The sequence below is a fragment of the Hemicordylus capensis genome, chromosome 1 (genome assembly GCF_027244095.1).
Source record: "Hemicordylus capensis ecotype Gifberg chromosome 1, rHemCap1.1.pri, whole genome shotgun sequence".
In the NCBI taxonomy this organism is placed as follows: Eukaryota; Metazoa; Chordata; class Lepidosauria; order Squamata; family Cordylidae; genus Hemicordylus; species Hemicordylus capensis.
This window is the reverse complement of record NC_069657.1, coordinates 96,771,862-96,796,939: the sequence shown is the minus strand read 5'-3', so window position 1 is coordinate 96,796,939 and position 25,078 is coordinate 96,771,862. Positions and strand designations below refer to the sequence as shown.

General features: G+C 40.2%; 1 protein-coding gene across 5 annotated transcripts in view; it reads left to right on the top strand.

The window, feature by feature from the left end:
- The window catches only part of CAT (catalase), a 63,098-nt gene that overhangs the window by 32,130 nt on the left and 5,890 nt on the right, over positions 1-25,078 (top strand). For 3 of the 5 annotated variants that reach the window (XM_053255294.1, XM_053255305.1, XM_053255315.1), the window contains 8 exons: positions 14,132-14,303; positions 16,250-16,360; positions 16,881-17,011; positions 18,331-18,435; positions 19,050-19,175; positions 20,018-20,209; positions 20,342-20,494; positions 24,878-25,016. In XM_053255294.1, the coding sequence (XP_053111269.1) occupies positions 14,132-14,303; positions 16,250-16,360; positions 16,881-17,011; positions 18,331-18,435; positions 19,050-19,175; positions 20,018-20,209; positions 20,342-20,494; positions 24,878-25,016 (1,129 nt within the window). Of the gene's footprint in view, positions 1-1,911; positions 2,429-2,720; positions 2,763-14,131; positions 14,304-16,249; positions 16,361-16,880; positions 17,012-18,330; positions 18,436-19,049; positions 19,176-20,017; positions 20,210-20,341; positions 20,495-24,877; positions 25,017-25,078 lie in introns of those variants that run through there. The other 2 variants (XM_053255289.1, XM_053255280.1) reach the window with 2 other exon arrangements.

Sequence of the window (25,078 nt, the reverse complement as noted above, 5' to 3'; positions counted from 1 at the left end):
ACAGGTACTATTCCTTTCAGAATGAAGCCACAAGTCTGAGATGCAGTCATTTATTTATTTATTTACTTACTTACTTATTACATTTCTATACTCCCCTATCCATCCAAAGGTTCTGGGTGGTGTACAACAAACAAAACCACTTAAAATCAAATTAAAACAATATAAAACAAATTTTAAAACAGCTTAAAACCAGTTGAAACACATTTAAGAACAATTTAAAAAACTTGAAAGGCCAGGCCACACAGATAGGTTTTAAGGGCTCTTTTGAAGGCCAACAATGAGCCCAAACTATGAATTTCTGCTGGGAGTGCATTCCACAGCCCAGGAGCGGCTGCCCTGTTCCGAGTTGCCGCCCGACATACCAGTGTTAACCAGAGAAAGAGCTCTCCAGATGACCTCAACATGCGGTGGAGATCAGAAGGCGCTCTCTAAGGTAACCCAGACTTAAGCCATTCCGGACTTTAAAGATAACCAGCACTTTGTATTTTCCCCGGAAACCTATTGGCAGCCAGTGTAACTGATTTAAAACAAACATAATATGGTCTATCCGGGTTACCCCAGAGACCAGTCTGGCTGCCATATTTTGAACTAACTGAAGTTTCTGAACTACATACAAAGGCAGCCCCATGTAGAGCGTATTGCAATAGTCAAGCCTCAAGGTTACCAGCTGATGCACCACTGTGCTGATAGAAAGCACTCCTGGCCATAGCCTCCACCTGAGATCCATTAGCACCCAAGCTGTGTACCTGTTCCTTCAGTGGGAGTGTTGCTATAGATATAAAAACAACCCTTTGATTGTATCAAAAACCTCAAGGCTCAGATGTGAGATGCCTAGACAAAAATCTGTTTGATACAGCAATGATACGTAACTCCGTGCAGCTGAAGCCGTAAACCTATACTGCAGGGGCCTTCAATTCTGTTTACATTTACGTTCCACTCTTCCTTCAAGGAGCCCAGAGCAGTGTATATGGTTGTTTCTTCTCACAACAACCCTGTGAGGTAGGTTAGGATGAGAGATAAGTGACTGTCCCAGAGTTACCCACTGAGTTTCATGGCTGAAGGGGGACTTGAACTGGTTTCCCTGGTCCTAGTCCAGAGTTCTACCACTAAATCATATAAGATGTTTCCCAACCTGTAGTACTCCAGTTCTGAACTACGATGCCCATCATCCTCAGCTACAATCTGTTGTGGCTGGGGATGGTAGGAGTTTTTAATAAAGCTCTGGAGTACCACAGGTTGGAAACCCTGGTGTAAGAGATGTATGATTTGATTCCCATTAAGGGGGGGATGTGAGGCGAAGGGGCAGAGCAGGTCTAAATGGCCCCAAACAATCAAACAACCCCCTGGGTGTGTTGGTGGCTGGGGGAAGAAGAGTAAAGTCACCTACTATATGCTACTTGGCCCTTGCTCTGTGAAATTCTCCTTCTGCCTTTCAAACGGCACCTACTAGACTGTTTTCTGCCTGCCCCCATCCCAGACCCTAAGCGACGGGACTGACCGACTATTACTAACAGCCTGTTAGTTTTACACTGCATGACGTTAGTTCAGTTGGTGAAGCAAATACGTCCGCCATCTGACTCGAATATGTAAACGCATGCCTGGCCACCAGGATGTTAAGATGCTGGTTTGCGATTCTTTGCCATTTACATTGGACAACTGAAACCGCGAATTAGCAGTTTAGCACCCAATTTGTAAATAATGAAGGCACGTGGCTTCTTCTGAGGGGTTTCCAAACGTCCGCTCTTAAAGATGCCCGGGGAATCCTCCAAGCGGCGGGGCTCCCGCCGATTCCCCGAGAAGAACGTGGAGGAGGGCAGAAAGGGTTAAATCCTCCTGAGCAAGAGGTTCGTTGCTGTCGCCCACAAAGCAAGAGCTAACGGCGCCGCTGTTTGTTAGTGTTTCTTCTCCAGCTTCCCGCCTGTTTTTCGCGTTGAGTTTCTCCTCCAGCTCTGCAAACCCCTCGCCCGCTGCCCTTTCTGCGCCCATTCCGGTACAGTGGTCTCCTCTCCTTTGCCCTCTTCTTGGGCTTGCCTGGGATTATCCAACGCGCTCTCCATCCAATAAGAACTGGAGAAGGACCTCAGTGGCAGCGGCAGCAGCGCTATCGAGGGAAAGGAAGGGCGGAGCTACGGCGCTGGACCGGAGCTTCCTTGACTCTTTAATTCCCCCAGCGAGAGAGATCTGCCAGTCAGAGTCAGGGAGGGACGCGTAGCGGCGTGGGTGGCTCCCCGCGCAGGGCAGGAGTAGCTGGCTCGCCCGTCTCTCTCTCTCTCTCTCTCTCCGCATCCTTTAGAGAAGGGCGGCCGCCTCAATTCATCTCCTCGCTTCCCCCCTCACGGCTGGGGTCTCCGAGTCTCGCAAAATGGCCGGCAGCCGGGATTGTGCTAGTGAGCAGCTGCAGCATTGGAAAGAGCAGCGAGGCAGCCAGGTACCAAAGGGCACTCTAGTCTCTTCGCCCCAACGCCCAGAACGGGATTTTCCTATTAGCACGCGCCCCCCCCCCCATCTAATTTGCGCTGCCGCCTGCCTCTGGCCTCGTTTCCCCCTCTCTGCCCCGTCCGTCTTCTGCAGGGTCTTTCGGTGGGCGCGTCCATTCTGGGCACTCTGAAAGGGGCGGAGGGTGCCGGCGCGGTGGTTGGGGATGGGACCGAGGATCAGGAAAGTTGGAAATGACTGGCCTACAGTCCACTGTGCCAAAGGGGAGACACGTTTCCTCTCTGCCAAGGGAACGTAGTATGGAAGAGACACTCAGAGTGGCTGGGGTAGGAGCTAGAGGAAAAGGAGGGTGGGGCTTCTCTAGTCCGAGTATCTGTGGCTTCTCTCATTCTGTAGCCCTGTCGCTTGGCAAGCGGTATTGGTCAAAAACAAAAAACCCCTAACATTTCTTTAAATACTAAGGCTGGTGCTGTCCTCTATTGCAGCTGGCTACTGTGTAAATGTCTGTGGCAAGTTGTTTTTCTCAGCAGATGTCACAAATAATCAGCTTGCTTAAGTGGTGTAAAGTGCAAAAGTAAAACTCTTGGTGTATAATGAGCAACTAGTGGTTTCTGTTTGCACTGTGGACTGTTGTTCATGGAACTCTGAGGAAGAACTTTGCCCTTTAGAGCATTTCATCTTAAAATATCCATGGACGGTACCCGCTGGTAATTCTGTTGCCAATGATGGTAACATTTGCCAGAATTGTTTGAATGACCAAGTTAACAGTAAAGTGTTAACTTTAAATAACAATATTGGCACATTTGTTTTACCACAGGCATGATTAAGTCTCGTTGTTCTCAGTGGACTAGATCAGTTCAAAATTTGGACAATCCAATCCAAAAGGACTCATTTCCGTGGAATATATTTAAGTGGATGCTTAACTAGCCCATTGAGATCAATGAAACTTAATGTTCTAAAATAAATGAATAATAGAAAGAGACAAATCATAGCCCCTGGTGTCTCCCAATAGTCTTAGTAGTGATGAGAAACTGTGCTAATTAACTTCATTGGTGTTGAAATCTGCCTAATTTATAGATGAGGTCTGTGGCATACAAAGGAAATACTGTATTTACCTGAATCCAAGACTAGGTCCCCCCCCCCAAGTTTTTTTATATTAGAAATCAGGAGGTTATCTTAAATTCAGACTCCAGTTCCTTTCAAGTAAATGCAGATATAACATGTACTTAACTTCTACCTTTTAAGGGGATCATCTTAAATTCAGAGTCACCTTCTGTTCGGGTAAATACAGTAAACAGGTTGATTTCGTTCAATGAGGTTGCAGCAAGGACACTTGAAGTAGTGCGTGTACTAAAATGGAAAGGTGTAGGTTTCTCAGTAGTAGAACTACTATTACTATTACAAAAACTATTTTGAAAACTTACTGAAATTGTCTGGATCCAAGCTATTTAGTTTTGAAAGTCAAATCAAGGTTCAACGAAGAGCACTGAATGGAGAATCAGAATAGAACTGTAGGCTTGTACGGTGCCTTCTCCCTTCTTGCATAGAACTTACCCCTCAATTTTCTGTTTATTGCTAATCATAGCTTGCCATTGATGTCCAGACTGGCAAACTATGATTAATGCTCCCTCTTCAACCATGATCTTTGATTCTGGTTTGGAGGGTGAGCACTAACTGGGAGTCTTCTGTTCTAAATGCCATGGTAAAACTGGTGAGTGCTAAGCAGGGCATGAGATAGAAGCTGCATACAAAACTTCAAGAGCTTCTGCAAGCCCACCACCCATTTATGATCCTCCAAATCTTGGTTTTAAACTTTGTCTGAATTGAACTGATGAGTTAGCAGTATCTAGGTTTTTTGCAACAGCTTCAAAAACTGTTTTGTAACTTTTTACATAATACAAATTGTAGCATGCTCCTCTTGACTAATATGTCTCTGACTTTGGGCCAAGCATGCCACATCTTTTTTTCTTTTTCTTTTCTTTTTTAAACCATGACATGCAAGGGCATTTAGGGACTAGTCTGTAGGGGACAGAGGCGTAACTAGGGAAAACGGCGCCCGGGGCAAGCACTGAAATGGCACCCCCCGTCCCCCCAACATACTACATTATACTTAGGTTTTTCCTCACAAGCGCCCGCCACCGCCGCCAAGCCAGGCCACTGACTGGCCGCCAGGCATCAGCAAAACAATGGGGGTGGGCGCGGGCGGCGCAGAAGGGACCGCTCGTGGAGGAGGGGGCGCCGACGCGCTCCCTTGACTGCTGCAGCGCTGCTGCACTGAGCAGGAAACATTTGTATTAACAATTAAAAAAAAAAATTAAAAGAAAATTTTTTGTCATGGCGGCGCCCCCCACGTGACCAGAAAAGATGACGCCCGGGGCACGTGCCCCCCCTGCCCCCCCTATAGTTACGCCTTTGGTAGGGGAGCAGATTAGTAAAATGTGAGAGAAAAATGTGTGTTAAAATTAGATAAGCTGTAGCTGACTTAGAAAATGTCAGATGTTAATTCTTCTCTGTTGCAGTCCCTGGACTTTGGAATGTGCTCCCTGTTGAAATAAGAGCCTCATCTCTGGCGACTTTTAAAAAGGCACTGAAGACACATTTATTCACCCAGGCTTTTAATTATATTTATAGCTTTAAATAATTTTAATACTGGGTTTAAAATGTTTTTAATCTTTTAAATGATTTTAGCTGTTAATTGATGTTTTAAATTATTTTAATTGTAAACTGCCCAGAGATGCAAGTTTTGGGTGGTATATAAATATTTTAAATAAATAAATAAATAAATAAATAAATAAATAAATAATGGAAGAGCTGTACACTAACAATACATTACTGTTGTTTTTTTAAGGTTATTTTGGTTTAATCAACCCCGCGCTATTACAGTAGATGTAATACATTACATTAGATGTATTAGAGCTATTATATTAATTGAAGATGGCTTTTCTAACAATGAATTATTAACTTAAAACAGAGTGATCTTGCACTCAAGATCTGAGCTTTGACATCAGTGTATCAATGTTTCCTATCCTGAGATTTTGGTAATATACACATTTATTCCAATTTAACCAGTTGATTGGCTAAAAGCAAGATGATTCATCACTTTAAAATTTTTAAATTTGACAGTCCTAGTTGAATTTGAACTATTTGGAAAAAAATAGGCAATACAATAAAATCCAGGATACACAATCTATCAGTGCACATTAACCTATTGATGGGGTGGTAAAGAAATATGCTATCTAAAGTGTGCTTCATAGTAAAATAAGAGCTCTTTAAACTTCTACTAAAAGTATTACTTAGCTGCTAGAGTAACTGACATTCACTAAACTAGTATGTATAAATGGCATATGTTTCAATATACCAAACAGGATTTCTGCAATGGTACTGTTTGTATCATAACACACACTGTGACCACATTAAAGTTTATAAACTTTATTTAGGGGTGTTTAAAAACAAAACAAAACCAGTAGTTTTACAAAACTTTATGAAGGTGTGGTAGGATATGGTTTGACTCCATTGCTAATAATATTTGGCTTACAGATCAAAGAGAATGTATCTTCCCAGGGTCTATTTAGTTAACTTTAGCAGAACTCTGAATTTTGTGTTTGAACAAAAGTGGCATCTGGCAGGAAGAAGAGAAGAAGTCCCTGCCTAAATCAGCTGAAATTCTGGAGAAAACTGAGAGGGCAGGGGAAGCATTGTTAAAGAAGCTTCTGATCAGTAACTAATTGTTTTAGTGTCTGACATCCAGTCTAATAAACCAATGAAGTGCTTGCATAGAGATGTTGCACTAGTGCAGGGGTTCTAAACCTGTGGTATTCCAGATGTTGCTGAACTATAACTCCCATCATCCTCAGCTACAACTTATTGTGGCTGGGGATGATGAGAGTTGTAGTTCAGCAACATTTGGAGTACCACAGTTAAAGAACCCCAGCACTAGTGCAAGGCTGTTGGGCTAGCTAGTTGCAGGAAGGAATAATCTCTCTCGCTCTCCACACATGCGCGTACACACACTCTCTCTCACACACATGTATGAGCACACATACAGAGTATTATAGTGCACATGCACGTTCCCTGGCTCAGAAACATTTTTGTAACATATATAACTGTCGGCTTAAAGCTGATATGAGTTGATCAGAAGTCAGTGGTGTACTAGTGAGTCACAGAGGTGAGAGGGAACAGTGAGGAGTGAGCTGTTACCCAGTTCAGGGGGCTCCCTCAGAGGGCCAGGGACACTTGTCCCCTCTGTTCAGTTATAGCTATGTCCCTGTTCATTGTGCTTCATTAGTCTAGATGCCAGCCGAGATTTTTAAATCCAAGGTTTTGAATTTATGAAGATACCTTAACACTGTGAGCCCACTGGGATGTCTTATTGTTTGTTGTTGTTGTTATTTATTATTATTTCTTGCATTTCTATACTGCCCCATACAAAAAGGTCCCTTTTTGAAAACAAGTATGTTTTCAGGTCCTTCTCAAAAATATTCAGAGAAGAGAAAACTCTAATTTCATTAGGAACCACGTTCCAGAGTCCCGGGGCAACTCTAGAGAGTGTGTTTTGTAAAGTCACGTGTACTCAGATACTGCATATCAATAATAATAAAATTAATTTTGCATTGTTCTCCACTTTGGGTTTTGTCACAAAATGTATATATAAGTAAAAGAAATTATCTGAAACTACATATGATGGGTACTCATTTGATATGTTACTAGATTATCAAGGAAGGTCCTGTAAAATGCTGAGAATGTAAAAATTGAATTCATCTCCCCAGAACTATATTCAGAGCAATCGAATACAAATGTGCATTGCATTCTGTTGCCTTGAAAACTATTTTGACTGAAGGAAACTTGTTTTTATAACCCACCTTGTGCTGCTGTTTTATTTCATACCCCATTTCCTAGTTAGCTGTTTGTTTCAAATTGATTCCTTTTAATTTTAAAACATTCAAGATTTCTGAATGTATTTGCCTTGGCAAACAGAATACATATTGCCTCACTTGCAAGACTGGAATATCTGAATCTGAGTAGATAGAAATTGGACGTTTAAAATATCAATTTTTAAAAATTGAAACCATCTTGATTTTTTTTAATCAGCTAAATAAACCTTATTTAAAATGAAATCTGAATGTAATTATTAGAATAGGGTCAATATAGCCATATTGGTGAATCTCCTGTCTGTTGCAACCACCAGAAAATTTATTTCTGTAACTTTTCTATCCACATTATACTTCATATTCTCTGCTCCTCTAGCTCTGTTTTTTCTACCTCTCTGCATTATCCCAGCCAGTTGGAAATCACATAGTCAGTGAGGTGACCTCCTGACACTTGGAGGCAATGGGATTTAGCTACGGAGGACAAACTAAGAAACATTGCCGTTACTTGCAAGGGTGGAGGGAGAGGAAAGGAGGTTGCCTCTGAATACCACTTGCAGGGGCGTAACAACAGGAGAGAAGGCGTGCCCTCAACTCCTGCCTGTAGGCTTCCAGCTGCATCTGGTGGGCCACTGTGTGAAACAGGATACTGAACTAGATGGGCCTTGGGCCTGATCCAGTAGGGCTGTTTTTATGTTCTTATGAGCACGTTACCAAGGCAGCTGGGGTGATGCTCCATGCCTCCTTGCACTGCAAGATGGTTTCATTGGCTGCTCTTGTAGCCCGGCAAGATCAGATTAAATGTTGCCCAATTGCCTTGGCTGTAGAGATCATGTCCCCATCTTGCCACACTGTGAGGGGTGGCAGTGAAACTGCCCTTGAACTGTTTTGGAAGCATGAAAGAATATGAATTGATGCATGCATCCCATTGAGAATATCAGAGGGATAAATGTGTGGATGTGCATCTGGGCTGACACTCCCTGTTTTGTCATGCTGTGGTGATGCATAGGTTGACCGTGGAGTCAAAATGGTTGTTTCCCTTTTGCCTCTGTAAGCTATTCTACGCTATTCCAAATACTATCTGAAATCACTGAAAATGAAGGGTGCTTTTGAAGGAGCATGAAAATGTTTGTGAAATTTGGCCACCCCTTGGCTGAGCAATATAACTTTATTTTTTATTTTGTTAGACATGTACTGCTCTGACAATTCCACGTACCTAATTTAAAACTCTTGAGTGAACTGGTTATGAATCACTGCATTATGAGCAAGATTGTTCTTCCATTAATCTTGTTATATACTTTAAGTGTGTGTGTGTGTTATAAGTCACCCCAAACCCTAGGGCTCAAAACTGTGTTATAAAACTCTTTTCAGATTTTGGATTCTTAATGACAGAGGGATCACAAGCTCATATAAACTGGCTGTGCTTAAAGTCCTAAGCAAGATTTCTTTACCGCAAGAAACTAGTATTAAGCCTGTGTTTTTTCTATCAGTAGTTGAATACAGTTTGCTACAAGCAGAATTCAACCCAAATTTGGAAGGCGTTGACAAAATTGTGCTTATAACCCTGGCAAATAATCATGCTTCCCTAATGAGCAGGGTGGGAAAAGTGGGCAGCTATGACCAGATATCCATGTGAATTGATCTAAAACCAGATCATACATGTCCTGGGCATGTAAGTTATATGCATGGTGGAATGAAGCTTGGAGATCACAGCTCAGGGCCCACCTATGCATCCACCAGTTAACTAAAGGTTATATCTTGTTACAGTCAGTTTTCGGGAATGTATGGGTTTATTATTTCTGTCCCCTGTATCGGGACTGCAACCAGGAATCCTTTACCAGGGAGTGGGGTAGAAGGGTCATATCACAACCGGAGTGTTTTAGTTTAGACACTTTATGGATTAACAGAAAACCACATTGGAGCAGTATATGAAAGACTCTTCCTTAATTCCATGCAATAATTGTGGACAGCATTTCAACATATGAAAGCTCTATCAATACATGGACAGCATCTCAGTATTCCAGCTCCTGCTCTCATTATCAAGCACACACAGGCTAAATTATGCCTGCCTGATTCCCAACTTCAGACTTACTCACTACTATTATCACAATAATATTTTGATCCCCTATTCTGGGCCTGAACACATTTTCTTTGACTCTAGGAGCCGCTTCAAGGGGGGCAGACTCCCCTCTTGGCTTGCCCCACTTTTCTTGCTCCCTCCTCCTCATGGTCACCTTTTGTCTCTTGCCTGCCTGAGCTAGACAGATACAACTAGGAAGAGAGGGGAGCAACCTGCATTGCTTGCTTGCTCACTTCACTTCCTGGTCATGTCTGTCCATCACCTGGTTTAGGTACCACACTAGCATTTCCAGGTGCCATGGCAAGCTGGTGCCTGGGAATTGTTGAGCCCTGCCCTGTTCCCTCAGTTCAAAACCTTCAATGATTTTCCCTTCTGGGCCTTTTCATTCTTTTGCCCCTTGAAGCAGGGTGCTGCTTTACTGGTCTTTGCTTCCAAAACTCACTGACAAGCAATAAACTGTCTATACCTCTGGTTGTGGAGGACATGTGATTTCAACACTCCATCCTGCATCCTGCGCGCTTTCTCGCTCTCTCTGTATGTGTGTGCAATTTGCATCTAGCCCCCTAATAGTACAATGTATCTTCAAGACAAGAGAGTTTAACTAAGCAAGAGATACTCCAGTGACTTCCTTGATCATTTAAACAGGGCAGAATCGATACAGTTCAACTGTGGTTCTCATGGGCACTTCTCAGTTTTGTTCAATCCTGTATGCAGATTAAAATTTCAGACCTATTCCAGCAGCTGCGAGGATACTGGGCCCTAGGAAGAACTGGCGAAAGGCTCAGTAGGGATCTCCCTTTATATCCCCTTCATTAGGCTCCATAACTTGGGGCTAAAAAAAAAAGACCTAAAACCCCCCTTTAGGAGCCATGCTATAAAAAGCAGTATACTTTTAGGGTTGGATTCCCACTGCTTTCTGTATATGTATTATATCATATATGGCAGTTCTCTGTGGTCATCTTGCAAGCTCTCTGCTTACAGACTTGTTCTCCCTATAGCCTTCTTTTCTCTCTTATTGCTGTTGGTGTATTTGTTATTGCAATCTGTTTCCCCCGCCTACCATCAAAATAATTAAAACAATGAGAACCGTTAATGGAATCTATAATTTTTAGATTGATGTGAGAGATATGAGAAGGTGCTGAGAAGTGACCAGGTAACTTCTGCCTGGTAACTAAGTAGCTAATTGTATCCCTTGGATACAATAATCTGGTTTAAGCTTTTGCAAACATTTTTAGGCTGGTTTAGATTAATGATTCTATTACTAATAGTTCTGCTTAAAGGTAACTACCAGATCACAGTTTCAAATTATAGAGTATGTAATGAACTTGTTTTTATGTGCACTACAGATAAACTTGTCTCTAACTGCAACTCACGGCATGTTCTTACAAACATTTCTTTAATTATTTTTGATAAGCTATTGTGGATTGTTCTTAAAAAAACAATTTAACTGGAGGAAGAGTACCTATCCAAACTTATATATGTGATGTTGACCAAATGTTACTAATATAGGTCTCTTCTCAGACTGTTCCAGTGGGCTTCTTTGTTCTTCCATATGACTAATGCCTGTTTCATCTCAAGGAAGCAATACAGAGCACAGCCTTGGGTCATTCCCATGGATGTTTTACTAAATGCAAGCCCATTTGATCATTCTTCTCCCTTCAGAGCAGCATCCATAAGGTTGCCCAAACATTAGTCCTATGGACTACATTATGCTACAGATTTGCCTAAGGCTAGCCAGTGAAAATTGGGCTTCTCTGAACCGTCCAACCTGCTGTCCGTTGAGTAAAAATGACATCCTTTTAGGAACTCCTGTGCATAAAAAGAAGAGAACTGTTGAGCGGAAGCAGTTAATACTGTTTGCCTCGATTTGGTGACCTTGGCCTTAGCCCTGTTTTGAGTGAGAAATGTGGTTTCATTCAACTGACTTTTATGGGATTAATGCAGATGTTGAATAAGGCTGGTAGTTCAACATTTCATTTACTTGTCCCATCACATGTTTGGTGCTTAACCAACCAGGAATGTATAGAACAGAAATTCTTTTTCAAAACCCTTTGAAAATAGCCGTGTATTTTATTATGGAACATGCATGCAGGTGTATATCAACAAAACTAGTTGATATATAAATCAATGTATATAATAGTTACTGTACAACTAGAGATGTACATATCAAGAGGTATAAAATATGATAAATACATAAAAATAAAATACATATTTTTGACATTGGTTATATGTTTGCCTTTTCTAGTCTTTATGGAAAACTGCAAGAGGCTATGCATCTGTTCTGTGCTTGGGGTTCTTGTTGAACTTACAGGAAGATTTCTCTGGACACTTGGGCAACACAAAAATTGTGGATTGAGACACTTGACTACTTTCTTCCTTTCTGTTTGACCCCCCACTTCCAGTTTTAGGTCGGCACTCTGAGAGGGCTTTACTGTGAAAATATCACAGCACTGACTTCTTTTGCAGTGGGTAGACTTTGGATGTCCCTTTTCCTCAGTTCCTGCTCCATTTAATTGATAACCAGCATTGAGAGGGGCTTCTCAGAATGAAACTGCTCACTGGCCTATGCAGAAAGTATGTTTACGTGTGTATAGGTGTCTACACATGTACATATGTTTGTGCAAATTACTATCCTTGTGTTCATTTTAAAAGTGGACAGGAGTACAGGCACCCTAAAATGCAGGTTACCGATGGAAATATATTATTGTATGTGTGTTGAACACGTGTGAATAACTGTATGTGTGTAGTGTGTGCATACACTGTATACAGATTGTACATGTATTGAACATAATGCATGAGTAGGGCTACAATGTTGATAGATGTAATAGGGCTCAAATGTTTCTGGATGCAGGATTTTTGTGGCTTTCCCCACTTCCCAAGGCAGTTTATTGTGTATCCATTTGTACACAGATACTGCTCTTGCTGAACTGTAGCATATATATTGGAAAAAGCTGCAGCTTATTCTTTAAATCATGCTCTTCTGTTGGTTTTAGAGACCACTTTTTTTTAAACATATCCATTAAGTCTTAGGATACTGACTTTAGGAAGTCACACTTGCTGGGGTGGGGTGGGGGGTGGCATGCAACCCCATAGCTTCTGTAGGCTCTTTCCTATACTGTATGTAGTTTCCTGTTATGTCTGAACAGAGGTTTCATAGTACTAGGTAGAACTAAAGAACAAAAATAGTGCTGTTCAATATACTAAATTATATTGTTCATTGTGAAAGACAAAAATTGAATATTTTTTTAGACGCTTCTCTAAGATTTACTGTCGTCTCTTATCAAGGTGAGGGATCTTGTTGGACTTTTCCCATCACTTCAAATATCTAGCAGTGAATATAGTACCATCTGTTTTTTCCACTTATTATTTTTGCTTAACTAACATGTGGAATTATTCCATTTAATACAAAGTTGATTGGAAGAGGGCTAAAAATATTTTTCAAAATTCCTCACTCATGTTGCCCTCAGATGAAATTAGTCATGGGGGTGAGAAATCCAAGTGTAGGTTTTTTAAAATATGCTATCAAAACATTGAGAGTTGAGAATTATTCTTTATTTTTGAAGACTCTAAAGGTGTAAAGAAAGCTTTCATAATCCGGATGGATCTGTACAGTGGTGCAAGGAAGATAAACACCCCTGTGTAGTTATTTCAGAAGACTTGCACTCAAGTGGGTAGAGTTGGGGTTGCTGTGAGAGATACTTAAAAATTAATACAAGCTAATAGCTGTTAATTGTAATCTGCATAGGCTGAATTTATCTGAATTTCAAAATTGTTTCACAGCTTATGCTACTTCTGTGTGACTTCCAGTTATATGGATTATGCCTTCCCCCAAAATGCTGCTGCTGCGCTCTAGAGACCTCAGTTCTCATGGCTGGTTAAAAATGCTAGACTTTGTATATGTTGCATTGAAAGGGCAGCCTTCACTCTCCTATGGTAGAATTTTATTTTTACAACATTGGAGTTTGATCTTCAATACAAATATACTAGGCTGGCTAATTTTTGACCTGCTTGCATTTGCCACTGGTTTGAGACTTGAGAAAGCTTTGCTGTTGAAGACAGTGTCTTGGAAGCCTTGTTCTGAACACATGACACTTTCACCAGCCACTGTTTGGGGAATAGTGGCTGGTGAGAGAAGGCAAAAGGAGTTTTGAGATTTCAATTATAGAGTGACTTCCTAAGAAAATAGTGCATAATTTCTGGCTTTCAGCAATAGGCCTAAATTATTTGTGGATTATGCATGACTAAAAATGAAGGCAATTCAATTACTTTTCATGCTTCAGGCAGTAAAATCATTAGCTCTTCATATGTCCCTTGAAAAACAAAGCAGTCTGTCTTGCTTAAGATTAGACTTGGGGGGGAAATGCAAACACTGTTTAAGTATAATACTTAATTATAGTGTGTTTTTTAAATCTGATGACACTGAAGACTTGGCGGGCAGCTGACTTACACTGTTCCCAGATATTTTTGCCTGATATTTTATTTAATGAGTTTTCTGAAATTATTTTCCTCTTAAACACATCTATTAGTCTTTTCACATTCAGTGTCTTACATGCAAAATTAATCTCCCCTGATATTTTTCCTTGTGAATATAGGAAGCAATTTTTCCTGTAGCTCCAGGAAGCATATTATGCCATATGTCTGTCAAATTTAATCTAGGATTACCTTCACTAAACAATCTTGTTTAGCAAAGCACTTTAAAAGTATAGGCATTTGCGTGTGTTTTGCAATTTTGATTTTCTTTTCAATATAGAAACCAGGTGACTTGACCACCGGAGCAGGAATCCCAGTGGCAGACAAGTTGAATACCTTGACTGTAGGTCCACGAGGGCCCCTCCTGGTTCAGGATGTGGTTTTCACTGATGAGATGGCACACTTTGACCGAGAGAGGATTCCTGAGAGAGTTGTGCATGCCAAAGGAGCAGGTTTGTTCTCAAGATTTTCCTTGCTAAAAGTAAGAAAGAAGTATTTTTTCTAGCCTTAAAAACTGTGCCCTAGTGATACACTCTTATAACAAATTATATTAATCTTGTAACAAGTTATTTTGTGTACAACAGACCCAGAAAACAAAGAATCCATTAATAATACTACTTTCTTATTGCCTGTAACAAGACTTGGAGCAGAGATCAAGTGATCTATCTTATGATGTCTTTCCCTTTCTATTTCCACATGAAAACATTCTACTGAATCCTTGATATCTGAAGCCTGACACATTTTTACTTATCCTATTATAGACATATTTCAAATAGCAGAGTTAAGTTTGCTCTAATTTTCCTTGAAGAATTTAAAAGAAAAATAATCATTGTAGATTTTCAGAACCAGTAACAGAATATGGTTTCTTAATTCTTCCTAGTTTATTACCTGTTCTGCAAGTTTATTATACAACTAACCATAGGCCCTGATCCAGACATCCCATGCACTGCTATGCACAAGGATCCTTTCTGTGACTAGATGGCTGACAACAGTGGGAATCGTCTTTTGGGTGGGAGAGGAAAAGAAGTACAAGGAAGTGGTTGACTGACCCTAGGCCTCTACTAAGACAGCATCAAAGCTGACTGTACAGATTTGTCTCTTCATGGTTGCATTTTTTAAAAAAATACAGAATTCAGGATTTTAAAGATTGTACTCTGTGCCCTATTGAACATGTGAACCCATTCTAGAAGGGCAATCTGCACATGGAAGCATGTATGAGTGTATGCTGGTTGTGAGGGTGGGAGAAACTTGTGCAGTAGTCAAGATGCAATTAATTGCTTAGTTCCACATGTTCAAGGTTGCTTTGGACTTGTGTTCCTTGAACAGCAGCCTTCATGCTGGTGACAAAATACTTTGGAATTCAAGAGGAGTGTCAGAAGCAATGTTTGGTTTGACATAGGGGTTTAATGCTCAAAGTGGGGAGAAAGTCAAACATCCTGATAGGGGAATATAAGCCTTTCAGCTAGCCTAAAGTCAATCTTTGGATTCCAGATATCTTGTGAAATTTCATATGGTCTAAATACTTTACAGTGCTGTCCTATACATGACTATCCTGAAGTAAGTTACTTTGACTTCAGTGGGACTTGCTCCCAGGTAAGGGCACATGTGACTGATTGAAGTCTTAAGTAGCATTTATCAGGATTAAGCTCACTCAGCTTCTTCAACTAGGTTGACTACACTGTGTGGTATGAGCATGTTGCAAGTTAAACAAACAAAAACCAGTGTCTCCCACATGTACAACTTGAGAAATCTTAAATCCATTGTGTAAGCTGCTAATATGGATAGCAATAACTTGAAACAAAACAAACTTTTTAAAAAAGCATTAGCAATAGGTTGCCAGACTACAACAATTCCATCCTGGTCAAGGGTGTCTGTCTCTGTTGCTTGCCCTACAGGTTGTTTGCCCTACCATCAAGGCCAATCTGTTTTGCCCCTGGATCTGGAAAGGGGTAGCCCTTTGCCTTTATCAGGGCTGGCCAAGACAGTCTCAACCTGAATTTTATCCAGATGTGGTTGTAAGCAGTCTTTTGCTGCATAAACTGCTTTGATAATTTTTTGTTGGAAAAGTGGCATAGAAATATTCTATATATGTAATGCAAGTGTGTTTTATGGAAACTAGATTTTTATAAGGTGCAATTCTATGCACATTTACCTGACAATAAGCCCCATTGAATACCATGAAACTTCCTTCTGAATAAACAGGCATAGCATTGCACAGCCTTAGTGTGAGTGTCAAGTACTGATACAGTGGAGCAATACTGTGTGGGCTGAGAATTACCACTGCTGAGACTGCCTTGCTCCAGCTTCCGCATCTGATATTGTTACCAAGCCTTTAGCCTTTGTACTGCTTGTGTCTACTTCTTTTCAGTTTTAAATGAAAGCTTTTTTTTCCCCCCAGGAGCTTTTGGCTATTTTGAAGTGACTCATGATATTACTAAATATTGTAAAGCAAAGCTGTTTGAGCACATTGGAAAAAGAACTCCAATAGCTATTCGATTCTCCACTGTTGGTAAGGCTTTTTACAGTGTATGCCCTTGTGTTTGCATCATATCTGAAGAAGCATTCATTGACTGTCTACTTCCAGATATTTATTCATTAGACTTGGTGTAGTTTATAGCTCTCTACTAGTGTGTTTTAACTGCTTTGGTATCCTCTTACACTGTCAATTTGTATATCTCGATTGCTCCTGGGTCTCCCCCTCATAAAAACAAACAAACCCACCCTATTAGGACTATTTCCTAATAGCACTTTCAGCATCAGCTTTTATGCTGATAACCTATCAGGTCAGTGTAAAAATATTAATTGTATAGAAACCCAGGGTTGGATCTTAAGCAGCAAGAGCACTGCAGCATTTGCACAAGTGATTTTGCCTCCCCATTCTTTCCCACTGTAACTCCCTGAGCTCCCCACAAAAGCTACCTCTGAGTGGGATGTTGTGTGTCTAACTCAAAAGAAATAACTTTTGATAACCGTCTCTTTGGTATGTGTGAAACACATGTGTGAAATAAATGTAAACATGTATTTTCTAGCTGGAGAATCAGGTTCAGCTGATACAGTTCGTGATCCTCGAGGCTTTGCAATGAAATTCTATACTGAAGATGGCAACTGGGATCTTGTGGGAAACAACACTCCCATCTTCTTTATTCGTGATGCAATGCTGGTAGGTGAGATTGTTAGATATTTATATAGGCACCCAAAAAAGTTCAGGAGTGGTGAATAAAAAGGTGGAGAGAGATACAAAATACAGGCAACCTGGCTCTGATTCTTTCATAATACTTGTTTTATTTAAAAAAAAAAAGTTGGAGTTTCTTTGTCTAAAGGATTAGTGTGCTAACATCAAGTGCTTTACTTCTTGTTTTTGTATGATTACTGTTCAGAAGACACATCCACACACAACTATGTCACTAGAATATGGCTTTTAGATAATTCATTTAGTCTGAGAGTCTATAATGGTTCTCCTCAAAGTAAGCACATTATATCCCATTCTCTCCCATGGAAATCAAACCTTGGGTGGATCATACCTTCAGAATTTTTCTATTGTTTTCCATATAATCTTGCTCTGTTTTGTTGTAGCCGTGGTAATCAAAATGATGCTAAAATTGGAGGGCTACTAAGAAAATAATTAGAATATGCTTAATTTATTAAAAGCAAATTCAGGTAGTTCCTGACATAGCAATAATATTAACCACAATTGTATGTATGAGTTTCCTACTTAGATCCTGTCTCATTGTTAAAGGTTGTCAGGGCAACTAACAAAATCATCACTATAAAAGCAAATAAACAATAGCAAATTCAGTATAGATATTAAAACAAAGAACAGATCACAGCAGACAAAAATTACAAATTTAGATAAAGCAATGGTCACTTTCACCTTCTGAATGCTTGCTGGTTCATTAACGTCTTCAATCATTACCAGAAACACACCCAGAAGCACATAAATAGTTTAGCACAGGTGTGATATGCTCCCACAGGCTTACTCCTATACGCCAGGTGCTCTAATTAAGCTTCTGAGCAGTCATCAAAGGCAACTCTAAATAGACAACATAACATTTACTCACGTTATCAAAGCAGTGGCCAGGTAGTTGAAATCTAGGAGTGGCGGTGTCAGCCAAACCTGCTATAACTGATGTCTAAAAATCCAAGAGCAATGCTGAGCTCCCAAATATGTCTGATCCTTTAAAAAAAAAAGAAAAAAAAAGGTAGCCCCATGCAGGACAGGAGAACCGCCAACTACCAAGCTGATAGATCTTGCCATTTACACCTTTGTCTTGTCTGGACTGAGCTTCAGGTTGAAGCAGCAGCTTTGTGTGAATTGTCCATCTATAGAAGCAGCAATAAGCAGGAGCTAGCAATATGTGAATATATGCATCTTGATTTATTTCAGGGCCACTGTATTTTCAAAATGAATGCATAACTAGTATACGGGGAAGTATAATAGTATAAGTACACCTATTTTATTTTGTATTTTGTTTGAATTAGTTTCCATCCTTTATCCATACCCAAAAGAGGAACCCACAGACTCATCTGAAAGATCCAGACATGGTATGGGATTTTTGGAGCCTTCGGCCTGAGTCTCTGCACCAGGTGGGATTTACTTTCTTACAATTCCCTTAATATAGTATTCATTAAAAGGATGCCACATGTAAAAAAAAAAAAATTCTTTTCCTATGTATTGGAATATTGGATTATCTGGAAATGGGGATCAACAGCGGTTAGTTTGCTGACTATCAACCCTTTCCCCTCCATCTATTCTTATTTGTGTGTGTCAAATTTTTGCAAAAATCTTTTGATTTGTTTTAATGTGGAGATGTGTGTAATTTATGCTTGGCTGACCCTATGACTGAATGCATACCTAGCTCCATTTGGAAAAATGGATGGACGCCTGTGCTGCCCCTGCTGAAGGTCCACAATGTGTAAAAATATGTTGAAAGGAAATAGGCCTTTCTTTCCTGTATTTACAGCTATTCAGTCCCTCAATTATGTGGGAATGGGATATTACACTATTACACTCAGGATGAGTGTTAAGGCGAGTCTCCTGCTAAGAATGAACTATGGTTGGAACATACCTTTTGACTGTGCAGAAAAATCCATAGTCTGCCATTCAAAAGTACTTAGGTTGACTTGTTTGAGTTTACATGACTTGCATAGTAAAGTCATAAGGGATAGCCTCATGGATTTACTCTTCGTTTGTGTGTTAGGTGTCATTTCTGTTCAGTGATCGTGGAATTCCAGATGGACACCGTCATATGAATGGCTATGGATCACATACCTTTAAGCTAGTAAATGCTAGCGGAAAGGCAGTATACTGCAAATTTCATGCCAAGGTAATAATTTTAATTTTTCTGTTTTAGGATTTCTTTATAAGAACCTGTTGCTTATAAAACAGAGCTACTGAGAGCACAATTTGTTTTTGGTAATGTAGCATTGCGTTTCCAGTGAGATATTGATCTGCTGCTAGCTCATAGGTCATCTGAAAGCTTTATCTTTTGGATCTAATAAATGCTCCAGTAGTTTGAAGGTGGGAATGATCTAAATATGTCCTTGTTCTGTCACTGCAATTCTTTTTTTAGTGACATGGAATGTGTTTGTGTGAGTGTCTTAGAGACATACACACTGTGTGGTTCCCATGACTTCACTGTTGATGAGCATTATAATTCTGTGTGTGTGCGAGTGAAATGTCACTTACTTTTTCTTTATTTTTGCCTTTTGGTACACTTTTTTGTGCACAAAGATCAAAGCAGAGGAAGTCTTCTACTCCCTGCTTTTTCACACAGTGTCATGAACCCTTTTTTGGTTGTCACTTCACTGCTGGACAAAGGTGCCCTGGAGCTCTTATCCTCTGTTTTCAAAAAAATAAAAAGTTGCATACAGCAGCATGCTTATCTCCTTGCACCACAGCTTCCCCAGCCATTGTATCAGGAGAGATGCTGCTTTGTTTATTATTTTTATTTATTTATCAAATTTGTATACCGCCCCAAACTCTGCAGGTAGCTGGAGTCTAGCATTAAATACAACCTCTGCTTTTTATCTTCTGTAGATATAGGCTCTTTAAAATAGCAGCCTCTTACACTGTCCATTATAACAGATCTTTATGTAGAAGACTACTATAAGTGTCTCAATACTAATTAAAAAATACTGATGGGTGTCCTTATTTCAATATTTGTAGACTGATCAGGGAATCAAAAACCTTCCTGTTGAAGAAGCTGCTAAATTGGCTTCTGAAGATCCCGACTATGGCCTGCGTGATCTGTATAATGCTATTGCCAATGGAAACTATCCATCTTGGAGTTTCTACATCCAGGTTATGACATTTGAACAAGCTGAGAAATTTCCATTCAATCCTTTTGATTTAACTAAGGTAAATATAATTCATATTTCCCCCCCTGTATATCACATATAGAAAAGAAAACAGTATGTATTGTGTCTTCTGCAATTTTGGAAAAGTTGATTTAACAGATAGCTACAATAACCTGTTTGCCATGTTTTCTAGGTTTGGCCTCATAAAGACTATCCCCTCATCCCTGTGGGGAAACTGATCTTAAACAGGAACGCTGTCAATTATTTTGTTGAGGTGGAGCAAATTGCCTTTGACCCAAGCAACATGCCCCCAGGAATTGAACCTAGCCCTGATAAGATGTTACAGGTAACTAGGATAGACTAGTTGTGTTTTAGTAGTACAAATGCCATATTTCACTTATGATCTCTATAGGTTATGCTTCAATGAGAAATAAGACATACCAGGAAAATGTATTAATGACTTAAAAAAAAAAGTCTACCCCTTTTCTTTCATTGTAGTGTCTTTCACAGCTCCTTTTTGTCTCTCTCCTACAAGATTTTTAAATGTTGAGTATCCAAATTGATTAAAATGAGTCGTCATTGTAAATCATTTTACTCACTAGCAAAACTTTGCATACAATAAGTGTAAGTTGCTTGGTTAGCACAGAACACCTTGAGGATACATGACTTGCGTGGGCTGAAAGCTGAAACCTTCCATGAACTGAAAGATTGTGGGTTAGTTACATGTATTCATAATTTGATGTATTAAATAACTATGTGAGATAATCAAGTATCATTTATTCAGTGCTTTCTCCATTTTCAGTTTTAAGATGGAAGCTGTGATTCTTTGTGTTTAAGTAATGGTCATTTAATTTGAATTTGAATTGATAATCCATGAATCAGAATGTGAGTCAGTATTGTATGTAGTGCTAAAGAAAAGATGATTTTAAATCAATCAAATTTGGAGAGTTTCCACTATGGAGTGTCTGAGTTCAACAATATATTGTTGGTTTTTGGACAAGTCCTGTAGCTTTTTAAAATCTGTGTGCCTCATTGATATGAGGCATGAAATGTACATAATGTTTCAAACTCCAGCTCTACATCATCATTGCATTATTACCCCAACACTTCTAGTTTAGAACAACAATATGGGAGTCTCCTAATAGCGGGTGATTGGATTATTCAGGGCATAGAGAGATAGGTCTGCATGCCAACTTGTCTATCTGCTGCAAAGGTTGCAGACATCACATGGCATCTAGATAGGCTATTACATCCTAGGAAATGTTTTGGGACAAGTCAAGCCTGTACAAAAGGGATGGAACAAGACTGCTGGCACTTAAAATCAAAAATTCACACAGAAGCTTTTAAAATGATACCTGTTAAATAGCTGACAGGAGCTGACAGTATCTGGTTCGACAAACTTCATCCCTTAAGGTCTGAATGTGACAATGTTTTAGATAATCCAGAAGGGGACAAAGTAGAACCAGGAAAAGAGCAGAAGAAAGGACATGATAGCTGGTCAAATGATCACAAGAGAGGATAGCACATACTGATGCCCCATAAGGGATTCTGTGACTATGTGCCAATGCCAGAAGCCTCTGAGCTAATATGGGCGAGCTGGAATTCTTGATTGCTAATGAAAGAATAGATATAGTGGGCATAACGGAAATGAAAATGACTGAGACACTGTTTTCCCTGGATATAAACGGTATAGGATGGACTCTAGGGGAGGTGGATGGAGCAGCACTGCATGTTAAAGAAGGGAGAGATTCTAACAAACTAGATGACCTAGAGGGACCTGAGTCTTCCACAGAAAGTTGTGGGAGATAAATACAAGTCCTGAAAGGAAATGTATTAGTAGGGACATGCTGTCATCCTCCTGATGAAAATGCTGAGGGTGTCCTGGAGTTGGACAAGGAAATCAGGGAGGCATCAAAGAGATACAGAGCTGTAAAAATGGGTGACTTCAATTACCCCACATAGACTGAGTAAATTCACATTCAGGTAATAACAAAGAGGCCAAATTTCTATATATGCTAAATGACAGAGCACTTGATCATGGAACCAACCAGATATAAAGCCACCTTGGAATTAATCCTGAGTGGCAATCAGGACCTGGTAACAAGTATAGTCAATGAAGCTATAAAAGACAAGAAGACTTCCTTCAGAAAATGGAAGTCCTGCCCAAATGAAGAGAACAGAAAGGAGAACACACTCTGGCAAAAGAAATGCAATGGGACAATAAGTGACACAATACAGAATTTGAGGAACATATAGCTAAAAGCGTTAAGGGGATAATAAAAACTTGTTTAAATACATCAAAATCAGGAAATGTGCCAGGGAGACAGTTATATGATGGAGTGGAAGGGAATATTGAGCATATGGAGATTGCAGAGAAGTTAAATGAGTTCCTTGCATCTGTCTTCACAGCAGAGGATACTGAGCATACACCCACTCCTGAACTGAGCTTCTCAGGGATAGAGGCTGAAAAATTGAATCAAAAAGATGCAAAGAGAGATTATCTAAACTGTCTTGAAAAATTAACAAATAGCCAGGGCCAGATGGCATCCCCCAAGAGTTCTTAAAAAAACTTAAATATGAAATTGCTCATCTCCCAGCAAAAATATGTAACTTGTCCCTACAGTACCAGAGGACTAGAAAGTAGCCAGTGTAACACTGATTTTCAGAAAGGGATCCAGGAAATTACAGGCCCATTAGTTTAACATCTGTCTTGTGTAAAGTTCTTCATCAAAGGCTCTTGAGAAAATTTAGTACTCTGAAGATAAGAGGACAGGTTTCATTGTGAATTGGTAACTGGTTAGAGGATAGGAAACAGAGGGTAGGAATTAATTGACAGTTTTCACAATTGAAGTAAGAAGTGGGGTCCCCCAGGGATCTGTACTGGGACCTGTGCTTTTTAACTTATTCATAAATGATCTAGAAGTTAAGCAGCAAGATGGCCAGATTTGCGGATAAGAACATAAGAATAGCCCTGCTAAATCAGGCCGAAGGCCAATCTAGTCCAGCATCCTGTTTCCCTCAGTGGCCCACCAGATACCTCTGAGAAACCCACAAGCAAGAGGTAGGGGCATGCCCTCTCTGCTTCTGTTGATCCCCTGTAACTGGTATTTGGAGGCATCTTGCCTCTGAGGCTGGAGATGACACAAAACTATTCAAGGTAGTGAAATCCAAAACAGATTGTGAGTGGGCAACAAAATGGCAAATGTGGTTTGGTGCAAGTAAGTGTAAAGTGATACACATGTCAGTGACTCACCAGGAGAGGGATCTTGGGTTCATGGTGGATAGCTCGTTGAAAGTGTTGACCTGGTGTGTGGCATTATAGAACTGGAAAAGGTGCAGAAGGAGGCAACCAAAAAAATCAGAGCCTAGAGCATCTTCCTTATGAGGCAAGGCTACAACTTCTGGAACTTTTTAGTTTTAGGAAAAAGGCGACAGAGAGGAGCCACGATAAAGGTCTGTAAAACAATGCATGATGTGGAGAGAGTAAAGTGTGCCATTGAGTTGATTTCAACTCCTGGCGCCCACAGAGCCCTGTGGTTTTCTTTGGTAGAATACAGGAGAGGTTTACCATTGCTTCCTCCCGTGCAATATGAGATGATGCCTTTCAGCATCTTCCTATATCACTGCTGCCCAATGCAGTATCAGCGCGGATTCAAACTGGCAACCTTCTGCTTGTTAGTCAAGCATTTCCCTGCTGTGCCACTTATGGTGATGTGGAGAGAGTAGATAGGGAGAAATGTTTCTCCCTTTCTAACAACATCTGAACCAGGGGTGATCACTTGAAACTGATTGCCAGGAAATTCAGGACTTACAAAAGGTAGTATATTTTCACACAGCACATAATTAATCAATGGCATTTTCTGCCAGAGAATGTGGTGATGGCTGCTAGCTTGAATGGCTTTAGAAGGGCTGATACAAATTCAAGGATAGGTTTATCAGTGCCTAGTAATCTTGATGACTATAAGCAACCTCCAGGCTCAGAGGCAGGATGCCTCTGAATACCAGTTGCAGGTATTCAAGAGCATATGAGAGGGCATGAGAGAGAGTAGCAGGAGACAGGGCATGCTTTCACCTCTTGCCTGTGGGCTTCCCAGAGGCATCTGATCGGCCACTGTGGGAAACCAAATGCTAGACTTGGGCCTGATTCAGCAAGGCTGTTCTTATTTTCTTAATATTCATGTATTGTATTGCTGCTTCAACCCCTTTAACTATTGGAAACACTTTATTTTTTAAAAAAATCTAAAATATTTAGCCATTGGAAATGGTGTTCAGAAAAGCAGGATCCAGAGAAAGTGCATGACTTGTGGTTACATGTGATTGTGCTGTGTAGAGTTTGGTGTCTATCCAAGTTACTATAGGCAATGATAGCAACTTCTTTAATGCTAAGCTCTTTAATCAAAACAAGCAGGTAATTTACACAACAGCTTTCAGTGGGGTATACAGTCACAAAGCAGGTCATAAATTTCTATGGAAGGGAACTTAGTAGCACTTGAGAAGGGCAGTCAGATTCATGTTCCTGATAATTTCTCTGACTTCCACAGAAACAAAATGATGGGTTTAGATAGTTTTGTCTGCTCTGTTCTTATATTATTTCCTCATAGCTGCCATTTGAAAACAATAGGTGTTGCCACTACTAAAACTCTTCAGCACAGGAAATCTGGGTAGCAATCACCAACACAAAAGAAAAATCACCCACCCTCACATTTGCCTCTTCCATGTTTCATTCTAGGGCCGTCTCTTCTCCTATCCAGATACTCACAGACACCGTCTGGGACCAAACTACCTTCAGATTCCTGTAAATTGTCCCTATCGAACTCGAGTGTCCAACTATCAGAGAGATGGATTTATGTGTATGGGTGAGAACCAAGGTAATTGTGAGATGTCTTTTAGAAGTAGTTTTAAAAGCCCCTTGATAGCTTTAAGAATTTTC